This window comes from Diospyros lotus, chromosome 7, assembly GCF_014633365.1.
Source record: "Diospyros lotus cultivar Yz01 chromosome 7, ASM1463336v1, whole genome shotgun sequence".
Lineage (NCBI taxonomy): Eukaryota > Viridiplantae > Streptophyta > Magnoliopsida > Ericales > Ebenaceae > Diospyros > Diospyros lotus.
The window spans coordinates 1,211,748-1,229,292 of NC_068344.1; the positions used below are offsets into that span (position 1 = coordinate 1,211,748).

Consider the following 17,545-nt stretch of genomic DNA (forward strand, 5'->3'; position numbering starts at 1 on the left):
GGTGAGAGTTTTGCAAGATTTGAGCTTCAAATCGACATCGATTTTCAATAAATTGAGGCACCAAACCATAGGCCTTTTGTTACTCATGAGGTTAGGATTATTTTTGAAAATTTTGAGAAATTTTAGAGTTCATTTGAGGGGTGATTGGAGCTTCGCTAGAAAAATCAAATCTCGTCAGAGCCGCACTGATTTTTGCTATGAGAGAGGTATTTGGGATGTTGTTTCAAGTTAAAATTTGGCCAGAGTGATCAAATCAAGGTGACCTATCTTCTGGTATAGTTAGTTTGATTTTTCGGTATGCCGGCGCCGGAGAAGATGATCGAAGATAACTTTTATTATTTTTAAATACTAAAAATAAAATAAAATAGAGTAAAAATAAAAATAACATGGATAAAATTCTGGAAAAATGTCCATAAATACAGAAAAAATGAATAGTTTGTTTTTATTAATTTTTATTTGGGAAATTGTATGAGAAAATAATTATTTTGAATTTTTGAAAGGAAATTTAATTAGAAAAAAATAGGAAGAGGTTTAATAAAATTCCCAGAAACTTTATGGATGTTAGAAATGTTATTTTAGGAATTTTCATGAAGACAAATTCAATAAATTACTTGATTAGTATTTATTTGGATTTTGGAAGAAATTATGACTATAAAAAATAGAGAAAAAATAAGAAAGTGTGAACAAATTAGATTATTGATTTTTCCTTTGAAATGATTGGCTAGGAAGTGATTTGGCCAATGATCTTGACGATTTGCTTTATTTTTTAGGTTGGCACGCAAACTGAGGTGATGCACGTTTTTTGAGGTATTTCGAATTTTGTGGTGAGGTGAGTGGTTTTGTCCCAAGAACCTATATATGACATGATTGCTTCATTATGCATGATATTTATTAAAGTTATGATCATTTTGTCATATTGAATGGAAAGTCATGATTTTTGTATTACACGATATTATTGGCATATTGATACTCGTGCATGGAATTGAGATGTTGCCCGATAGTGTAGCCGTAATTCCCCAATAGAAAATGATGGAACAACGTTAGCATTATCCTGAAAAGGAGGTCGAGATTTTGCCTAAGGTTCCGTGCCGGACTGGTGGGCCAGAGAAGTTACACTGGGGCATATGATTGTTTATATTATTGCATAATGTATTCATGTATCATGTTTCTAAACCATCACTAGAAGATTCATCTTTTAATCGGGTTATGCCCTCTAGAACATTCAAACATTCCAGTTAGGACTTGTAGATATGGCAAGGAGATGATTGAAACATAACGTCAAGTGATGACGTGACCGATAGGTTTGGCGAGTTGTCTCGGTATTTGCTTCCTCATGAGGATTAATGATATATTATTATATTGATGATCATGTATAATTGTTATGATTTTATGTATTTCTGAGAAATCATTAGATTGTACAGATAAATCTCCATGTATTTAAATATTTAATGATATGATGGTACAGATTCTTATGTTATGATTAAGTGAATTCAATTATGTATCATATTAGGTTTTGATTTTAAACTTTCGCATTTATGATGATTACCTATTTTGACTTATTGATTCTTATTTAGTATGTTGGGAAGGTAAGACGAGATTGTCGGGAAATTGTTTATATTGAAAAAAAAAAATTCTAAAATTCCTAAATTATTTAACGCTCGAAAAAATGGGACGTTACAATAGAAGAGACTGAAATGGGATAAGAGGAAAGAGAAAATAGAGAAAAAAAATACAAAGAAAAATTAGAAGGCCAATATCATTTGAATCATACAAATACTAATCATCAAGTTAAAAGTTTAAGTTGTAAATAGAGAAGTAACCTTATTTCTTTATAATGTAGCAACCCATTGTGCCATGGTTCAATTGTGATTTGACCTAACTTTATTTCCACTAGAACATAAGCTATACTTGACCCAACTTGGCCTTATTATTAGTTTTAAGTATATTTAAAAACAATTATTTGAGCTACAATCATTCAAATTACAATTTTCAGCTACAACTTGTAAAAAAAAACTCATTGGAGCCTTAAGTTATTAGAATACCCACTCATGCTAAGGGTGCGTTTGATAGAGTTGGAAAATGAGGGTGGAATTTCAATTCCATGAAATTTTAATTCTCACCCCAACCCCTATGAATTCCAATTCCTTGATTTAAAAGAAAATATTCATTTTTTGAACTAAAATGAAATTCGAATTCCATTGAATTAAAAAGCTGTTTGATAGAATTTTCTAGAATTTAGATGAAAAATGAATTCCACCCTCATTTTCTATGTCTATCAAATGCATCCTAAGTGATCGTTATGTGAATTTGGTGAGTTTATTGTCGAAACTAAATAATGAATGATTGACTTTGCTTTGATTGTAATTGAATTTGTAATGTTTAAGTTCGCTTTAATTATCGTTCTTTGAATTCACTTGAGGACGATCGATGTTACTCAAGAATGGTTGGATCTAGTGGCACTTATTGGAAGGATGACTAGATTTCAAGGGGTTCATTGGGACTAGAGGTTATAATTGGTTGATATCACTAAAAATCAACCAAATTTGATAAACTTCGGTGGTCGCAATTGCATAATTTGGTTTTGTTCACAAAACATTGTTGTAAGAACATAATGATTACTTGACTTTACTAGAACTGATATAGTGTCTTCTGTCATGCATTGATCGACGATGAAAATGGGTTCTCAATTCTTAAATAAGAGAAAAAAAGATGATAGTGTTGAAATGTAAAGATAAGAATGGAAGGAATGAAAATCGTTGAGAATTTATTTCATAAATGTATTTTTAAATTTTAAAAATAAATTTTAAACATAAACACCAATTTTATTGTTCCCATTTCAAAATTTTGGAATGGAATGGAATGCTGAAAATGTATGCTTTCAAATAAGTCGTTAGTTAGATGGAAATATTTTGAATGAAAAATGAAAAAAGTATCAGAATGGGAATGAAAACCAAATAGAATCACTATTACATTTTATTATTATATTTGGTATGCCGTTATTTTAATGAAATGAAATAATAAAAATAATTAATTAATAAAAATACATTTTTATATTATAAAAATAAAAAATATTACAAAAATAATATTTAATTATAAAAAATCATATAGTTATTGAATGCATATTAAAAATTGTTTTTCATTTTTTAGCTAAAAATTTTAAATAAAGATAAATTTATATTTAATTGTCAATTAAAACTCATTAAATTAAGCAAAATAGGAATTCACCTTTTGCTTTTCTAGTTTTGGCTAGTGACGACTCCAGTGTACAACTCCTTGAAGCATGCCAGAGTTGTACGCCACGCTGCTGATAGGATGTGGTTCTCTGGAAACTGAAAAACAAATTGGAATGCGTGGAAGCTGCTGCTCGTTTTCCCGAGCGTTTTCTCGCCTCCCAAACAAACAAACGGAAACGGAACATCGTTGAGATGGACGAAGTTGTGGTGGCCGTGGAGAAGGCGAAGAAGGATTGGGACGAGGCGTGCGGAAGAATCAAAGAGACGATCAAGTCGATCGAAGAGTACGGTAAATCCACGGGAACGCCCACTGTTGAGCAGAAGAATTCGCTTCCCAGATTGAATGGGATCGCACAAGACGACCTCGCTATACTCAAGGCGTTGCAGTTCAATCTCGATCTTCTCGCCCCTCAGCTACCCACGGACGATGAAATTCAGGCCGCCCAGTCCTTGCTCGGATCCTGGAAAACCCAAATCCAAACGTACGCACCCTCTCTCTCTCTCTCTCTCTATCTAGGCATCAATTGTTTGTGTGAGTTGTTAGAGTAGTTCTGACATCATTTGTCAAGATGAGATCATGCACAATCATATACAGAAATCAATAGAAAGAGAAAACAGAAATTAAGATGTGGTTCAGCCTCAATGTCCACTTTCGATCGCTCCACTCAATGTAGTTTTTGTAACATACATTGAGTGGATTATCCAATTGTCATGAGATCGTGGATGTAGGCATGATTGAGGTTGAAACACCATATATTTTTCTCCTGACATCTTTATGTGATTGTGCGAGATTTGATCCTAACAAGTGATGTCACCTACCTGACAAGTTGTTAAGTAAATGTTTTTAGAAAAAGGAAGGAATATTTGGCCGTATTTTCCGGAATTGAATTAGAGGAAGTTCAAGATTTTACATGGGATCGGTTAACTGAAGATCTGGGATGAACTTATTGTTTCTCCTTTTCCTGCATTTTCTGGACTGCCAAATGAGTTAAATAGTTATGTACGTCTCGGAATAGGAGTGCTCTTTCTTTTTCCTTATTGTTGTAATCTGTTTATTCAGTTTGCGGGTGAGTTTGAGAAATGCTAATTTGCAAGCAAAGGCTAACATGAGGAAAACAGCTCAGGAAGAGGTAATCAACCACCTTTGTCAAATGTTTACTGGTTTAGTGCGTTTAACGTATAATCAATTGCAATTAAGTTGATCTTATGAAGTTGGTAGCTGATTATTTAACTTTATCAGTAATATACGTTTTCTCCTTTTTGGTGGTAGTTATGGTTTAATTTGAAGCAATACGTGCATATGTATGCATATGTATTTATGCCCGAGTACTTGAGATTCACTGAAATTTTGCCTCTATGTGATGCCTGTTTTAGAAAATTTGTATGGTGCAGTGTGGGTTGATATTAATGGTTGTATTAATTGCAGAGAGAACGTCTTTTGGGAGGAGGAGAAGAGTCCACAATTCGTCGGCGCAATTTACAGTATGTGCTGCTGTGTTGGCTTTAGCAAATGTATTTCATTTTACTCATCTATAAATGTCTCGAATCACATTGTCATAGCATGGTAGTTGTAGAAGTGAATGACCAACTCCTTTATCAACATGGATGGGACATCTGTATTTTTATCTTTCTTCTTGTTGATAAATGCACGGTGGAGAATGTTGATTGCTAATTGCTGATTAGGACAAAAGCTGGAATGACACAAGCTGCAGAAAGCATCACTGAAAGCCTTCGGAGAACTCGTCAACTGATGGTTCAGGTTATCATCAGTGCTTCTCTCTCTCTCTCTCTCTATATATATATATATATATATATATAGATAGATAACACATGAAAGTTGGATGGCTTTATTAGATTTATTCTTGGACATCCAACTGTTTTAATTTTTAGTTACTGCTGTTATCTCTTGTAGGAGGTTGAAAGAAGTGCAAGCACACTTGCGACTGTTGGTATGATTTTTTTTACTTCTTGTGTTCTGATTCAGAAGCCACATAAATCTGCCGTAACATGTAAAAATGCCAATGCTTCTGCTGGATTTGTTTTGGTGGTCTTCTCTTGCACTTTTAAGGGTTACTTTATAGCACCCACCTGCAAGTTTTTTGTATGCAAATGATGTTTTTGGAGGGAAAACAGTTAGATATTTCAGGAATCATAAAAATTATGGTACCAGTACCACAACCAGAAGAAGTAGGGAAGGCTTTTAATTTTCCCTGCAATGAATCTGATCAGTATGAAGTGATGGAATAAATGGCCAATTGTTCGTAACTAATTGTGCTGGTTTGTTCATTATTCTTTGGGCCAATTGCCCAGCTTTTCCCGACTGTGTTATGAATTGTCATGGTTAAAGAGAATTGCAAGCTTGAATCCATGGAGCCTGTCCCATTTACTGGGATTAATGCTTGGTGTGTGTGTTTTTCTTTTTTTGGGAATTTAGCTGATCCCATTCTTTCGTAACATGTAGCCAAAGGAAGATGCCAATATGAGAAAGAATCTCACTTCATACAAGACTAGCATGATTGCTCCACATCATTGAAATTAATTATTATGGAAATACATGTACATGCCTGAATGTCTAAATTACCTCTGCTCATTGCAATATCATTTGCATCTACCAATGTAAACCTGAAACATCTGGGTTCCTGTTAGTTTGACATCAATGTTCCTCTCCCTGGCTCTTGTAAATATCCATATGGTCCTAGTTCCTGATCATGTAAATTCTTGTTTCATGTCAGTTGAAACCAATTATACTAACTATTCAATATGTTCCTGAGATTGCTAACTTGCTATAATTGAATGAAGAAGAGCAATTAGCATGGTGTTGAGCACCTTTTATGAAATCAGGTCTTGATTGCCATCAATATTTCCTCTCCAACTACCCCTGTACATCTTGCCACCCAGCTTAAAAAAGGATGTTGGGGCTGTTCAAAAAATTGTATAAAGAAAAAACTGCTTCACATAGTTTCTTATTGTTTTTAACCATATTCATTGGTGCCTTTTTTTTTATATAAACTCAACTATGTCAGGGATACCAATAACATAACTTCCATTAGGTCAAATTTGGAGAGGGTCTGATTGCCAGGGGCCTGAATTACTGCCCTAATCAAATAAGTTCTAAAGGACAAATTTTCCCCTTTTGTCATTTGAGCTCAATTTTGCAGGTAAAAAACTGTGGGCCTTCCAAAGCCCATTTCTGACTGAGCTGGATCAGTTTAGTTTGATTGAGCTGTCCCTGCTAGATAGGGTCTGAATTAAGCCTAAATCCTTAGCCTGCCACTTTTTGGTCATTGACTTGATGATTGCTTTTGGCTAAATTCATGGAATACTTGAGTCTCGGCATTCAGCTTCTAGCCATGTATGTAATCTGGTCCTTCAAATTTACCTATCATCAACTAAGGGAAACCATTTTTGCTTTGTAAAATTATATATTGACATGTGAGCTATATGTTTGGTAAATAGGTTCATCATGTCGGTTAAATCATATGCTTAATTACTTGATTTATCATTTTCTTTTTGTTTAGGTTTGTCATATGTGAGTCCTATAGCATCAGTTCTGATAGATGATCGCTCCTTGAAGTGTGAGGGAGTGATATTTTGTCAGAAAACTAGTAGTTGCAAAGTTGAAAATTTTAGCCTTCTCCTCTGCATTTCTTTGAGAAGTGGGTACTAGACGACTCTAGATGACAATTTACGCGTGAATACTGCAGAGGAATCAACTGGAGTACTGAGGAAGGCTGAAAGTGAATACAAGGGACACCGCTCGTTGCTCATGCGAACCAGAAACCTACTCTCAAACATGCAACGTCAGGATGTCCTCGACAGGTATGGAGTGGAAAGAAGCATTACAACCCTCTCTCTCTTTCCCGCTCCTCTTCCTCATAATGATTCACGATCTCTACAAAGCAAGTTTCAAGCTGAGCTTTTGCTGGGCAGGTTGATACTTGCCGTTGGATTTCTGTTGTTCTCCTGTGTGGTTCTTTATGTTGTTTCGAAGCGCATGGGGATACTCAAGTTACAGAGGAAAGTTACTGCCGCTCTGAAGGCTGGCATGGCTGGACAAGCAGCAAACGTTGTTGAACTAAGACGTGATAGAGATGGCGTAAACCTCGTTGGACGCCGCGACGACGCTGCTCCCGAGGTGGTTGTACCGCTTGAACATAGGATTCGCGATGAGCTCTGAAGTTACTGACGATCTCTCAAATAGACTAGGGTAAGTTACCGGAGTATCCCACACTTGATATGTTTCTTGTGGTCTTTACGTCTGTTTAATCTTGGAGTAGAAATGCATCTTCTTGGTTAGTTATTGACTAGAAGAGTTCTCCAAATAAAGCAGTCATTGGGCTTGGTCTGTTCTTGCCAACCAGGAAAAAGATGACAAATCTTCAACTGAAAGTAGCCAACTGATGATAGTGATGCAGGAAACTATGGTGTAACCAACGATTGAATGAATATGTGTTAAATGTGTTTTGATTCTTAGATTTGAGTCCGTTATCAGAATTTGACCTCGCTCAGATCATTTGGGGAAAAACCCAAATGTGATTTTTTTTAGAGTGTATGGGAATATTCTGAGTCTAAAAAATCTAAGACTTTGTATTGTTACCATTTCTTCGTAGTGAAAATATTTGTCTTTTCTTTGTTGGGCTTGGGTTTATAGGAATTTGACATTCATTCATGCTTCTTCTATTATATTTATATATATAGTTTGATATGGCACATACAAAATATGATAGCGCAAAATTTGTCACACCTAGTTTCATTCTACACTATTAGGTAAATTCATATTCAAAAAATATTTTTTAAGTAATGTTTATTAATCAAGATATAGATTGAAAAAAATAAGATATGAAAAGTATTTTAAATACAAATATTTTTTATTGTATTTGTTAAATTTATCTGACGATTTTTTAAAAAGAAGTTACGTGACTTCTTATTTGAGTTTTTTTAAGATAAATTTATCTTTCTTTTTTTATATAAATTTATCTTGGTTCTTACAAATAAGAAAAAATAACGCACGTGTCTTTTTGTGCATTCCAAAAAATTTAACAAATAGTTTAATAAAAATCTTAGAATAGTTTACAGTTTTATTTTGATCATTCTAATTTTATATTAATATAACTTTATGTTATTCACTTTAATAAACGCTACCTTAATAAAATCTAAATAAATCACAAAAGACTTAAATATCTCCTAGTTTGTGTTTGGATATAATCATTCGACTATTTTATTTATCATTTGAAAATGAAATATCAAATCCATTATTTGGATACGTTATTGTTAAAAGCATTTAAATTTTGGACCTAAGAAATTAAATGATTTGATATACATAAGTATTAAAATGGTGTTTATTAGAATAACATAATTTAAAATGTAAATATTTCAAATTCATCTATTCAAATGCAATCTTAGTTTATATGACAATAGAATTTCAATCTAGAAATAGACTTTTGATCAAACCAAATCTTATGAGATCTTTTAGGAGATTTATAATTAATGCTTTATTTGGTTGATGAATATAATCAATAAATATTTAAAAATATTTCAATTGCATTTATATTTCAAATCATGATGTTAGAATATATTTTAATATTTTTTCGCTAAAGAGTTGCTCAATTAGGGTATCCGATATAAAATTGTGTGACACTCATTATCCTTTTTATAAATATTTGTATTGTTAATCCGACTATTAATTGTCGATTTTGTTGATGATAGGTGGGAAGTAAGAAATTGTCACGGATATAAATGAGTGAAGAATTTGAATTCGGTCATAAAAATTCTTGTTTCATGTCAATTGAAACCCTTCTTAAGAGATTTTCAATAACTTCAAAGTTCGTCGTGTATAAAATGTGATAAACACACTTTATTTTTAGGTAAAATAAATTTATTACACTTATTTTTAGTATCTAAATAATTTAATTAATTGATAATAAATTTATCATGATTTGAAATATTTAATTAATCAATTAGATTGTTTAGATGTTAAAAGTAAGATGTAATAAATATATATTTTATCTGTATGTAAAATGCACCGATTGCACCTTAATAAATTTAAAATTTAAGTTTTATTTGTTATTATTACTTAAAATGCCTTTAGTATAATAACTTTGTTAAAATTACAAAAATATATAAACATATTAAATATCCAAATTTCACATCAAAATTGAAAGTTTTATGAGTAAAATATTTAATATACTCTCATATTAATTTTAACAATCATAATTATTAAAATCAATACAGGAATAAATCAACAAATAAATACACACACAGTTTATACAAAATTATTACAGGTCATAAATAAGTTGAATTGTTCGTGAGCAGATCAATGTTTGTCTCGATAAAAGTTTATTTAAATTCATTTGTTAAGATAAATAAATTGAGATTAAGTCTAATTTTAAATTTTGATTTGTAAATCAGATAAGTTTAAACTCAATAAAATTTGATTCATTAAACTTAACGAAGATATTCGATTACATGTTTGTGAAAATTTATAAGTTCGATTAAAAGTTAGCGAATAATTTTGTTTATAAATATATTAATATATTTATTTAATATAAATTATCAAACTTTAATACCTTCTGACGAGCGAGCACCGAGTGCGATTTTGTTCATCCCCTTTAACAGGGGTAACCATCACTCTCATTGTTTTTGTGAGGGTGAAAAATAATGGAACGACAATAAAATATTATCCTCATATCATTCCGTTATTTTTCACCCTCACAAAAAAGCAGTGAAAGGGGTGAACAAAATCGCAGTCAGGCACTGAGACCAAATAAAACCCAATTTGATGAGTCAAGTCTGAATTTAACTAAACTTGGTTCAATTAACTTTGATAACAATTTAGAGAACACATTTTATAAGTACTAGCTTTAGCTCCATCGGTGGTCGTGCCGGAGTGGTTATCGGGCATGACTAGAAATCATGTGGGCTCTGCCCGCGCAGGTTCGAATCCTGCCGACCACGTGTCTGTTTTGTTTATTTTTGGATGAACATAACATATGATACTACCTATTTTCTTTATTTTTGTTGTTAAATATTATCTGAATTTTACAATTTAATGAGTGAACTTAGTTTTACATATATTCCATTTGTCTTATTTTATTAGATAGGTTGTTGTGTTAGAATAAATGTAACTAAGGTTTAAAATAATTAAGTTATTAAAGAGGTTATTCGTGTCATGTCGTACTATATTCATTGATTAATCGAAGTTAATGTACATCTAATGTTATTAATTAGTTTTAAAAGAATCTATTAGTTAAGCAAGCTATTTTGTCGTGTTATATTCTCGTAGAATAAATTTGTCGTGTTCGAGTTTAGGTATTAATTGGTATTTATGATGTTGTGTTATGTTATATTTATAGTTTGACGACCAAATTTATATTTTTACTCTTTTACTTTCAAGCTTTTCTCATATGATTATTTGAACTTTTTTATTATTTCTATTACACCCTTGAACTATTATTTTTTAATCAATTTAACCCTTATACTTTGACTATTTTTTTGTGTGACAACTTAAATTTTTTATTATTTCAATTAAGTTCTAGACTTCTATTTTCGAATCAATTTAACTTTTATATTTTGACGTAAATAAAGTATAACTTTGACGTAAATAAAGTATAACGTGTAGTTTATCCTCTCATTTTATTTTTTTTTGGCACATGAAAGTACAAGAGTTAATTTGATTTAAAAATATATGTGTAGGAGTGTAATCAAATCAACGAAAAATTCATATTGTTACATAAAAAAAAGTCAAAGTATAATGGTTAAATTGACTTAAAAATTAAATTTTGAGGTATAATTGAAATAATAAAAAATTTAATTAGCCAAACAAAAAAATATAAAAATACATGGACAAAAATATTGATTTGGCTATAACTTGATAGGACTCAAATACATATATGTACATGACCAAATAACATAAATTTTGTCACTATTAGTTTCGTTCTACACTATTGCATAAATACATCCCCTTTGCCTTTCATGGTTTGAGGCTGCATTAGTTTTCATTTTGTTTATTTTTTTTGTGAGTGGGTTGCTTTGTTTCTTGTTTCCTAGCGGAGTATGTCCCGACTTGTTTATGTAGACGATTATGGATTTTTTCTTATTAATATAAAGTGTCACTCAACAATGTCAAAATACCATTTCTATTATATTTTTGTCACTAAAAACCTATTGTGTCTATAAAGCATTGATCATTCATAACCAAATACATTACTCAAATCTCAAAATTTATTACCCCTCTTACAAATCAAACTCTTTCCGAGCTATCCCCTCGTGTGCATTCTCTTGTTGTAAATTGATCTCTCTCTTTCTTTCTTTTCCCTTCTCTCTCTCACTATATATATTCTCTCTCTATATATTGTATGTGTACGCATAAATTGTGCTATTTTTTTCTCGTTCCTTTACCATTAAACCCTACTTAAACATAACAAAATACTACCCAAATCTCATACAACACATGGCTTAAACTCAAGATATTTAATTCCCCATTCAGCCTTACTCTCCCTAAGTTGCGACCTTGGGTGCATTGGTTGCTTGCTAGTATTGTAAATTGACTTATATTTAGAATTTGTTATTTAATTCCCATATCATCTATTTAATGATTCAACCATTCCATATTATCCAATAAAAAACATGTGCCATATGGTTCTGTGTTTACCAAAATACTTAAAACTATTGCATACAAAATAGCATTTAAGGAAAATTCAGGAGCTTGATTCGAAACACTGGATCAGGTGCCACCGGCAAATCATTGTCCTCCTTGTTTCCAACCCCACCTGTGCCAGCAACATTCTCAGGCAGCGGCGGTAGCGACGGCTGCCAATTAAGGGCTCGTTGTTTCCACCACTTGGACCAGCAAGGCTTTCGAGCTCGTGACCAAATGTCTCCATAAACCATTCATTGTCCATTAGCATCTGTTGTATGGACTGTGGAAGAGGCGGCAACGAGAACTGCTCATGAGGCAGTAGTGTTGGAGCTTGTTGGAGCGATGCGGCGTCGTCTACCTCCTTATACCCCACAAGCTCCAACTTTTCATCCATCAACAAAACCAAATTATCCAACCCCTCTTCTGTAAATGGATCAAGATTTGATGTACCTTCACAGATTCGATTCAGCATCTCTTGAGCTTCTTCCCCATTATTTTTCTTTCTACCTCTATTAATTTTGTCAACTTCTTTAATAGCAATCTGAAAGAGGTACCTTTCTTGGTTCTCCATCTTTTGGGTTTGTTCAGTGGGTGGCAACATCTCAAACCTGTCAAACAGTAGTTTGACGGCTTCTTCTGAAGGCCAAACCGTCCGTAGGCCATCATCTTGGCTAGTGAGAACAAAGCCAACTTCTGCATCACACAAAGAGGATAACTCCTTAGCTTTCTTGGAGAGACCATGTTTCCTTCTTTTTAAGGCAGCCTTTCTAGCAGGGTTATTCACTATCCATGCAAGCTCTACTTTCTTCATAACCATTTTGGTTTTCTAGGTAAAAAGGAGCAAGGTGGAGACAGAATTATGAGACAATAGAACAAGTTCTAGAGAGTACTCTAAGCCAATTGTGTGCAGACAGAGCATGTCCATAGTGCTATTTATACTGCTTTTAAAGGATGTTAAGTGTAGATTTTAATGACAGAATTCCAAATTATATATTTGGTTGAGTGCATTAATTAATTACCTGTGGTAAAGAATTCCAAAGTTATCTAATTGGTTGAACAGATGGTGTGATTCAAAATTCCAAAGTTATTTAGTTGATTGAGCGAATAGTGTGGTTTAGAATTCCAAAGTTATCTAGTTGGTGAACGCATTAATTATCAGAATCCTCCTTTATTGACCTCTATAGATGCTAACAATCTCCATAATATTTGGTAATCTCTGTAATATTTTGTTAAATTATAATTTTCATTGAAATGTTATTTATTACCATATGAGGAAATGTTACAGAAAATATTTTGTAATTTAAAACATTTGCATTTAAAACTCTTAAGCCATTTTAATGAATGCCTTTCTTTGTATGTATTTCAATTCATTTGATTTTGTGGTTCTAAATCTACCATGCATTTGAACTCAAATTTAAATGATTCCAACAATAATATATCTAATGTGTTCTATATTCACTAAAATAGTGTTTGTTAATTAAGATATAGATAAAAGAAAGTAGGATATAAAAAGCATCTCAGATAAAAGTATTTTTTATTATATTTATCTAAAAAAAATTATATGACTTCTTATTTTGGACTTTTCTAATAAATTTATTTTTCTCCTCCCTTCAAATAAATTATTGAATTCTACAGATAAATTATCTTTCTCATTTAAACAAACGCTACCTAAATATATAACATCACTGCTGAGCGTAAAAAGATATTGCAGTAGAGATGGGGATTCCCACCAACCAAAGAATGTTAACGAGCAAACCAACAATACACCCTTAATGTAACTTTTGTTTTAAGAAAGTAAAAAAGTTGTTAAGATGATTTAACCTCGTGACATCAAAATATAATCAACTTATAATTTCGCATTTACCATTAAATAAAATCTTATTTCATTTAAAATTTTGACTGAAAAAGTAAAAATTATATTATAACTATAAAGTGTACTCAATAAATTTTTATTTTTATTTATTTTTTATTTTTTTAACAAGCACGTTTGTAGCACATGTCACTACTATACTAATATACCTAAAAAAAAAATAGTATAGATATGTCTTTGACCATTTTATTTGTTATTTGAAATTTAAAATTTAAAATTGGACTTCTTTTCATTAAAATCATTCTAAAGAGGTGTTCGTTAAAATTACTAAATTTTAAATGCAAATATTTTAAATTATAAATTTCAAATAAAATTATTTAAAATTATAAGATAAGGGTAGAAAATGAGGGTGAAATTCATTTTTCATCTAAATTTCAAGAAATTCTATCAAATATTTTTTAATTCCATGGATTTCAAATTCCATCTTAGTTTAAAAAGTGAAGATTTTTTTTTAAAATCAAGGAATTGGAATTCCTAAGAATGGGGTGAGAATTGAAATTCCTAGAGAGGTGGAGTGAGAATTAGAATTCTATGGAATTGGAATTTCGCTCCACTTTTCACCCCCATTATTTAGAATTTAATTCTAGATAATATTTGTCTAGAAAACAAAATCACCTCACCTGCTTAGAAAATGAATTTCATAGAAATAAACTTTAAATACTTGTACCATACATATTTTTTTATAAAAAAGTTAAGAGTATTTAATTATTTTCATAAAAAATATTGTGATAATTACTCATTTTCTATGATAAATGTATACAATTAAAACACTCTAGTGTTTCATTTTTCACTCTCATTTTCAATCAAAACTATTTCTCTCATTGTAAATTATTTTTAAAAATCTTGTATTAGCTTGTTATCTTAGAGAGCGCGATGTGCTTGTGAGAGTCATTATTCTCATTGTTTTTATTGTATTCTAAACTTTCGTAACGGTTGTGCTAGAATAACTAGTAAGGTTTGCTTAGTTAGTGTAAAAGGGTCGTGGTTTGTAACCTAAAATATTTATAGAGAATTTCAAAATCTTTAATGGGATTCTACTTACTAAAGTAATAGATGTAGTCTGAGTATAATAGCAAACATTAATACAATAATACCTCAAAAGGGTATTAATTATTTAAAATTTATCATTGTAGAATTAACATAAAGTTAAAAATTGAAAATAATAAATAATAAGTTTTATAGTTGTTATAAAATTAAAACACTAGTTAGATTTTATCTTTTAATTTCATTTGTAGAATAACGTTATAATTAGTTAGATTGTACCTTCAATTGTTGACGGGTTACTTAGATTATATGAAAATTAAAAAGAGAAACGATATTCTTCAAAAAAATGAGGAAATGCGTAAATAAAAAAAATACAAGGGTCTTTTCATAAATATAATTTTAATATAAAAAAATATAAAAATAGTTATTTAATATAAAAATAAATATAGTTAAAAATATAATTTTTTATCTTCCTAATATTTTTGTAAACGAAAACACATTTTCAATATTTTCTTAATATTACGAAACGATTCGATATGTTTTTAAAATTATAAAAATGACCCAGAAACATTTTTTTAGTGTTTCTTGATGTCCCAATTATTTTAAAAATATCAAAATGACACCCTCGAGATGTATCCATGCATCATAGCGGGTCACGAATGAATTATTTATGTGGATGAAGAAATTTATTTTTGTGTACTCTTAGTCTTCAAAGTCCTTTATTGGAAATATCACTAATTAATTTGAAATATTAACAGCCAAACAAAGCAATTGTGGTCGTGCCGGAGTGGTTATCGGGCATGACTAGAAATCATGTGGGCTTCGCCCGCGCAGGTTCGAATCCTGCCGACCACGTGTCTTTTTAACATCAAATTTCATCCTTTTGGATGAACATAACATATGATACTAACTATTTTCTTTATTTTTGTTGTTAAATATTATCTGAATTTTACAACTTAACGAGTGAACTTAGTTTTACATATATTCCATTTGTCGTCGTTTATTTATTTTATTAGATAATTTGTTGGGTTAAAATAAATGTAACTAACTTTTAATATAATTAAGTTATTAAATATTTTGTCGTATTATGTTCATTGATTAAACGGAGTTAATGTACATCTTGTTTTTTTAATTCATTATAAAAGAATTTATTAGTTAAACGAGCTATTCTATTGTGTCAAATTCTCGTAGAATAAATTTGTCGTGTTCGAGCTTAAGTATTTGGCATTTATGATTGATATGCCCTGTAAACTTGAAAGTCACAAGACCTAAAAGAGTCGCGAGACATGAACATGAAGTCCAAAGGGCCAATGGGTTGCAAGAGGTCAAGGAAACAAGCCGAAGGAGTAAGAGGTTAAGCCAAGGCCAAGTAGGGAGAACCCACTCGGTCATGACCAGAGTGGGTGTGACATTACTTCGGTCATGACTAAGTAAGGTGATTCAAAATCCTATAGAAATCCAAGAGAATTATCTATAATTTCGTGTTTTGAGTTTTGAGAGATCCCAACCACATCAAGGTTGAAATTGGACTCTAAGTTGATGCACCCGCATTATTAAGGCTCAAAGTCAAGTATTGGAGCGAAGATGGATCCGAACCAAGACAAAAGGCAAAAAGAGACCCTCAAATCCAAGGGAATGAAGACCCACTCAGTCATGACCGAGTTGGTACGATATTACTTTGGTTTTTTGGGCATAACTCTCTCATATGAGCTTCAATTGAGGTGATTCAAAGTTCTATGAAAGATAAGAGAATTATCTACAAATTTCATGTTTTGAGTTTTGAGAGATTCAAGCTACATCAAGATATAAATCAGGCATGAAGTTTAGGCATGAGAACTACTCAAGATCGAACCAAGAAAAAAGCCCAAAGAAGGCATCGAGGCCAAGGGGAAGAAGACGCACTCGGTCATGACCGAGTGGGCTTGGGCTAATCTTTCCTATTTTCCCTCTCAGATGGGCCACGAAATCATCGAAACGGGCCGCGAGATTCTTGTCGCGATTGCCACACATCTCCCTTTCTCTTCTGCTATAAATAGGAGGCCACGTTCCCGGCACAAGGTACACACTCTTAGACCCTTCAACACAATTTCACACTTTTGCTCTTGAGAGCTGACTTAGGCATTGGAGGGTTTGTGTGGGGACCCCCATTTGTGCCCTAACGGTGCTCTTGTTTTGCAGGCCACTCGGTTATCAAGGGCCACTTGGTTATCTTGGGGCACTCGGTTATCCTTGGTCATTCGGTTATCTTGGGCCACTCGGTTATCTTGGGCCACCAAATCACCAGACCCACTAGATCATCAGACCCACCAGATCACCAGACCCATCAGATCCACTTGTTCGTGATCCCACCAGATCACTAGACCTATCAGACCCACTTGTTCATCAAGCTCTCAGCACACGGTGACGAGACTTACAGCGCATTGGTGACGAGACTCTCAACGTGTGTTGGTGACAAAACTCTCAAAATGCTCACGAGGCCTGAGCGAGACGACCGCGATCAACCACGCATCAATTGTATTCTCCCACCAAAAAAAAAATAGATTGTTGTATTTTGGCAAAAAACATTGATGTACCAAATTTCATTCTTTTGGATGAACATAACATATTATTCTAACTATTTTCTTTATTTTTGTTGTTAAATATTATCTGAATTTTACAATTTAACGAGTGAACTTAGTTTTACATATATTCCCTTTGTCGTCGTTTATTTATTTTATTAGACAATTCGTTGGGTTAAAATAAATGTAACTAACTTTAAAATAATTAAGTTATTAAAGAGATTGTCCATGTTATGTCGTATTATATTCATTGATTAAACGG

General features: G+C 32.0%; 2 protein-coding genes and 2 non-coding genes across 5 annotated transcripts; 3 read left to right on the forward strand and 1 right to left on the reverse strand.

Moving 5' to 3' along the window:
• The first annotated feature begins 3,353 nt into the window (after window positions 1-3,353).
• On the forward strand, window positions 3,354-7,867 carry LOC127806280 (uncharacterized). Of its 2 annotated transcripts, none has more exons than XM_052343478.1 (8): window positions 3,354-3,715; window positions 4,294-4,363; window positions 4,660-4,715; window positions 4,917-4,992; window positions 5,146-5,182; window positions 6,938-7,052; window positions 7,164-7,440; window positions 7,564-7,867. In XM_052343478.1, exons 1-7 carry the CDS (start codon window positions 3,426-3,428, stop codon window positions 7,408-7,410), a joined length of 891 nt encoding a protein of 296 aa, XP_052199438.1. In that variant the 5' UTR covers window positions 3,354-3,425; the 3' UTR covers window positions 7,411-7,440; window positions 7,564-7,867. The 2 variants fall into 2 exon arrangements, with proteins under 2 accessions (XP_052199438.1, XP_052199439.1); XM_052343479.1 differs by having other exon boundaries at window positions 7,595-7,867.
• A 2,238-nt stretch (window positions 7,868-10,105) lies between these two features.
• On the forward strand, window positions 10,106-10,187 carry TRNAS-AGA (transfer RNA serine (anticodon AGA)). The gene has a single exon. It is a non-coding gene; the product is annotated as a tRNA-Ser (tRNA).
• A 1,742-nt stretch (window positions 10,188-11,929) lies between these two features.
• Window positions 11,930-12,688, reverse strand: LOC127806332 (agamous-like MADS-box protein AGL80). Its single transcript, XM_052343556.1, has one exon. It carries the CDS (start codon window positions 12,686-12,688, stop codon window positions 11,930-11,932), a length of 759 nt encoding a protein of 252 aa, XP_052199516.1.
• Window positions 12,689-15,498: 2,810 nt separating this feature from the next.
• TRNAS-AGA (transfer RNA serine (anticodon AGA)) lies at window positions 15,499-15,580 on the forward strand. The gene has a single exon. It is a non-coding gene; the product is annotated as a tRNA-Ser (tRNA).
• The last annotated feature ends 1,965 nt before the right edge of the window (window positions 15,581-17,545 follow it).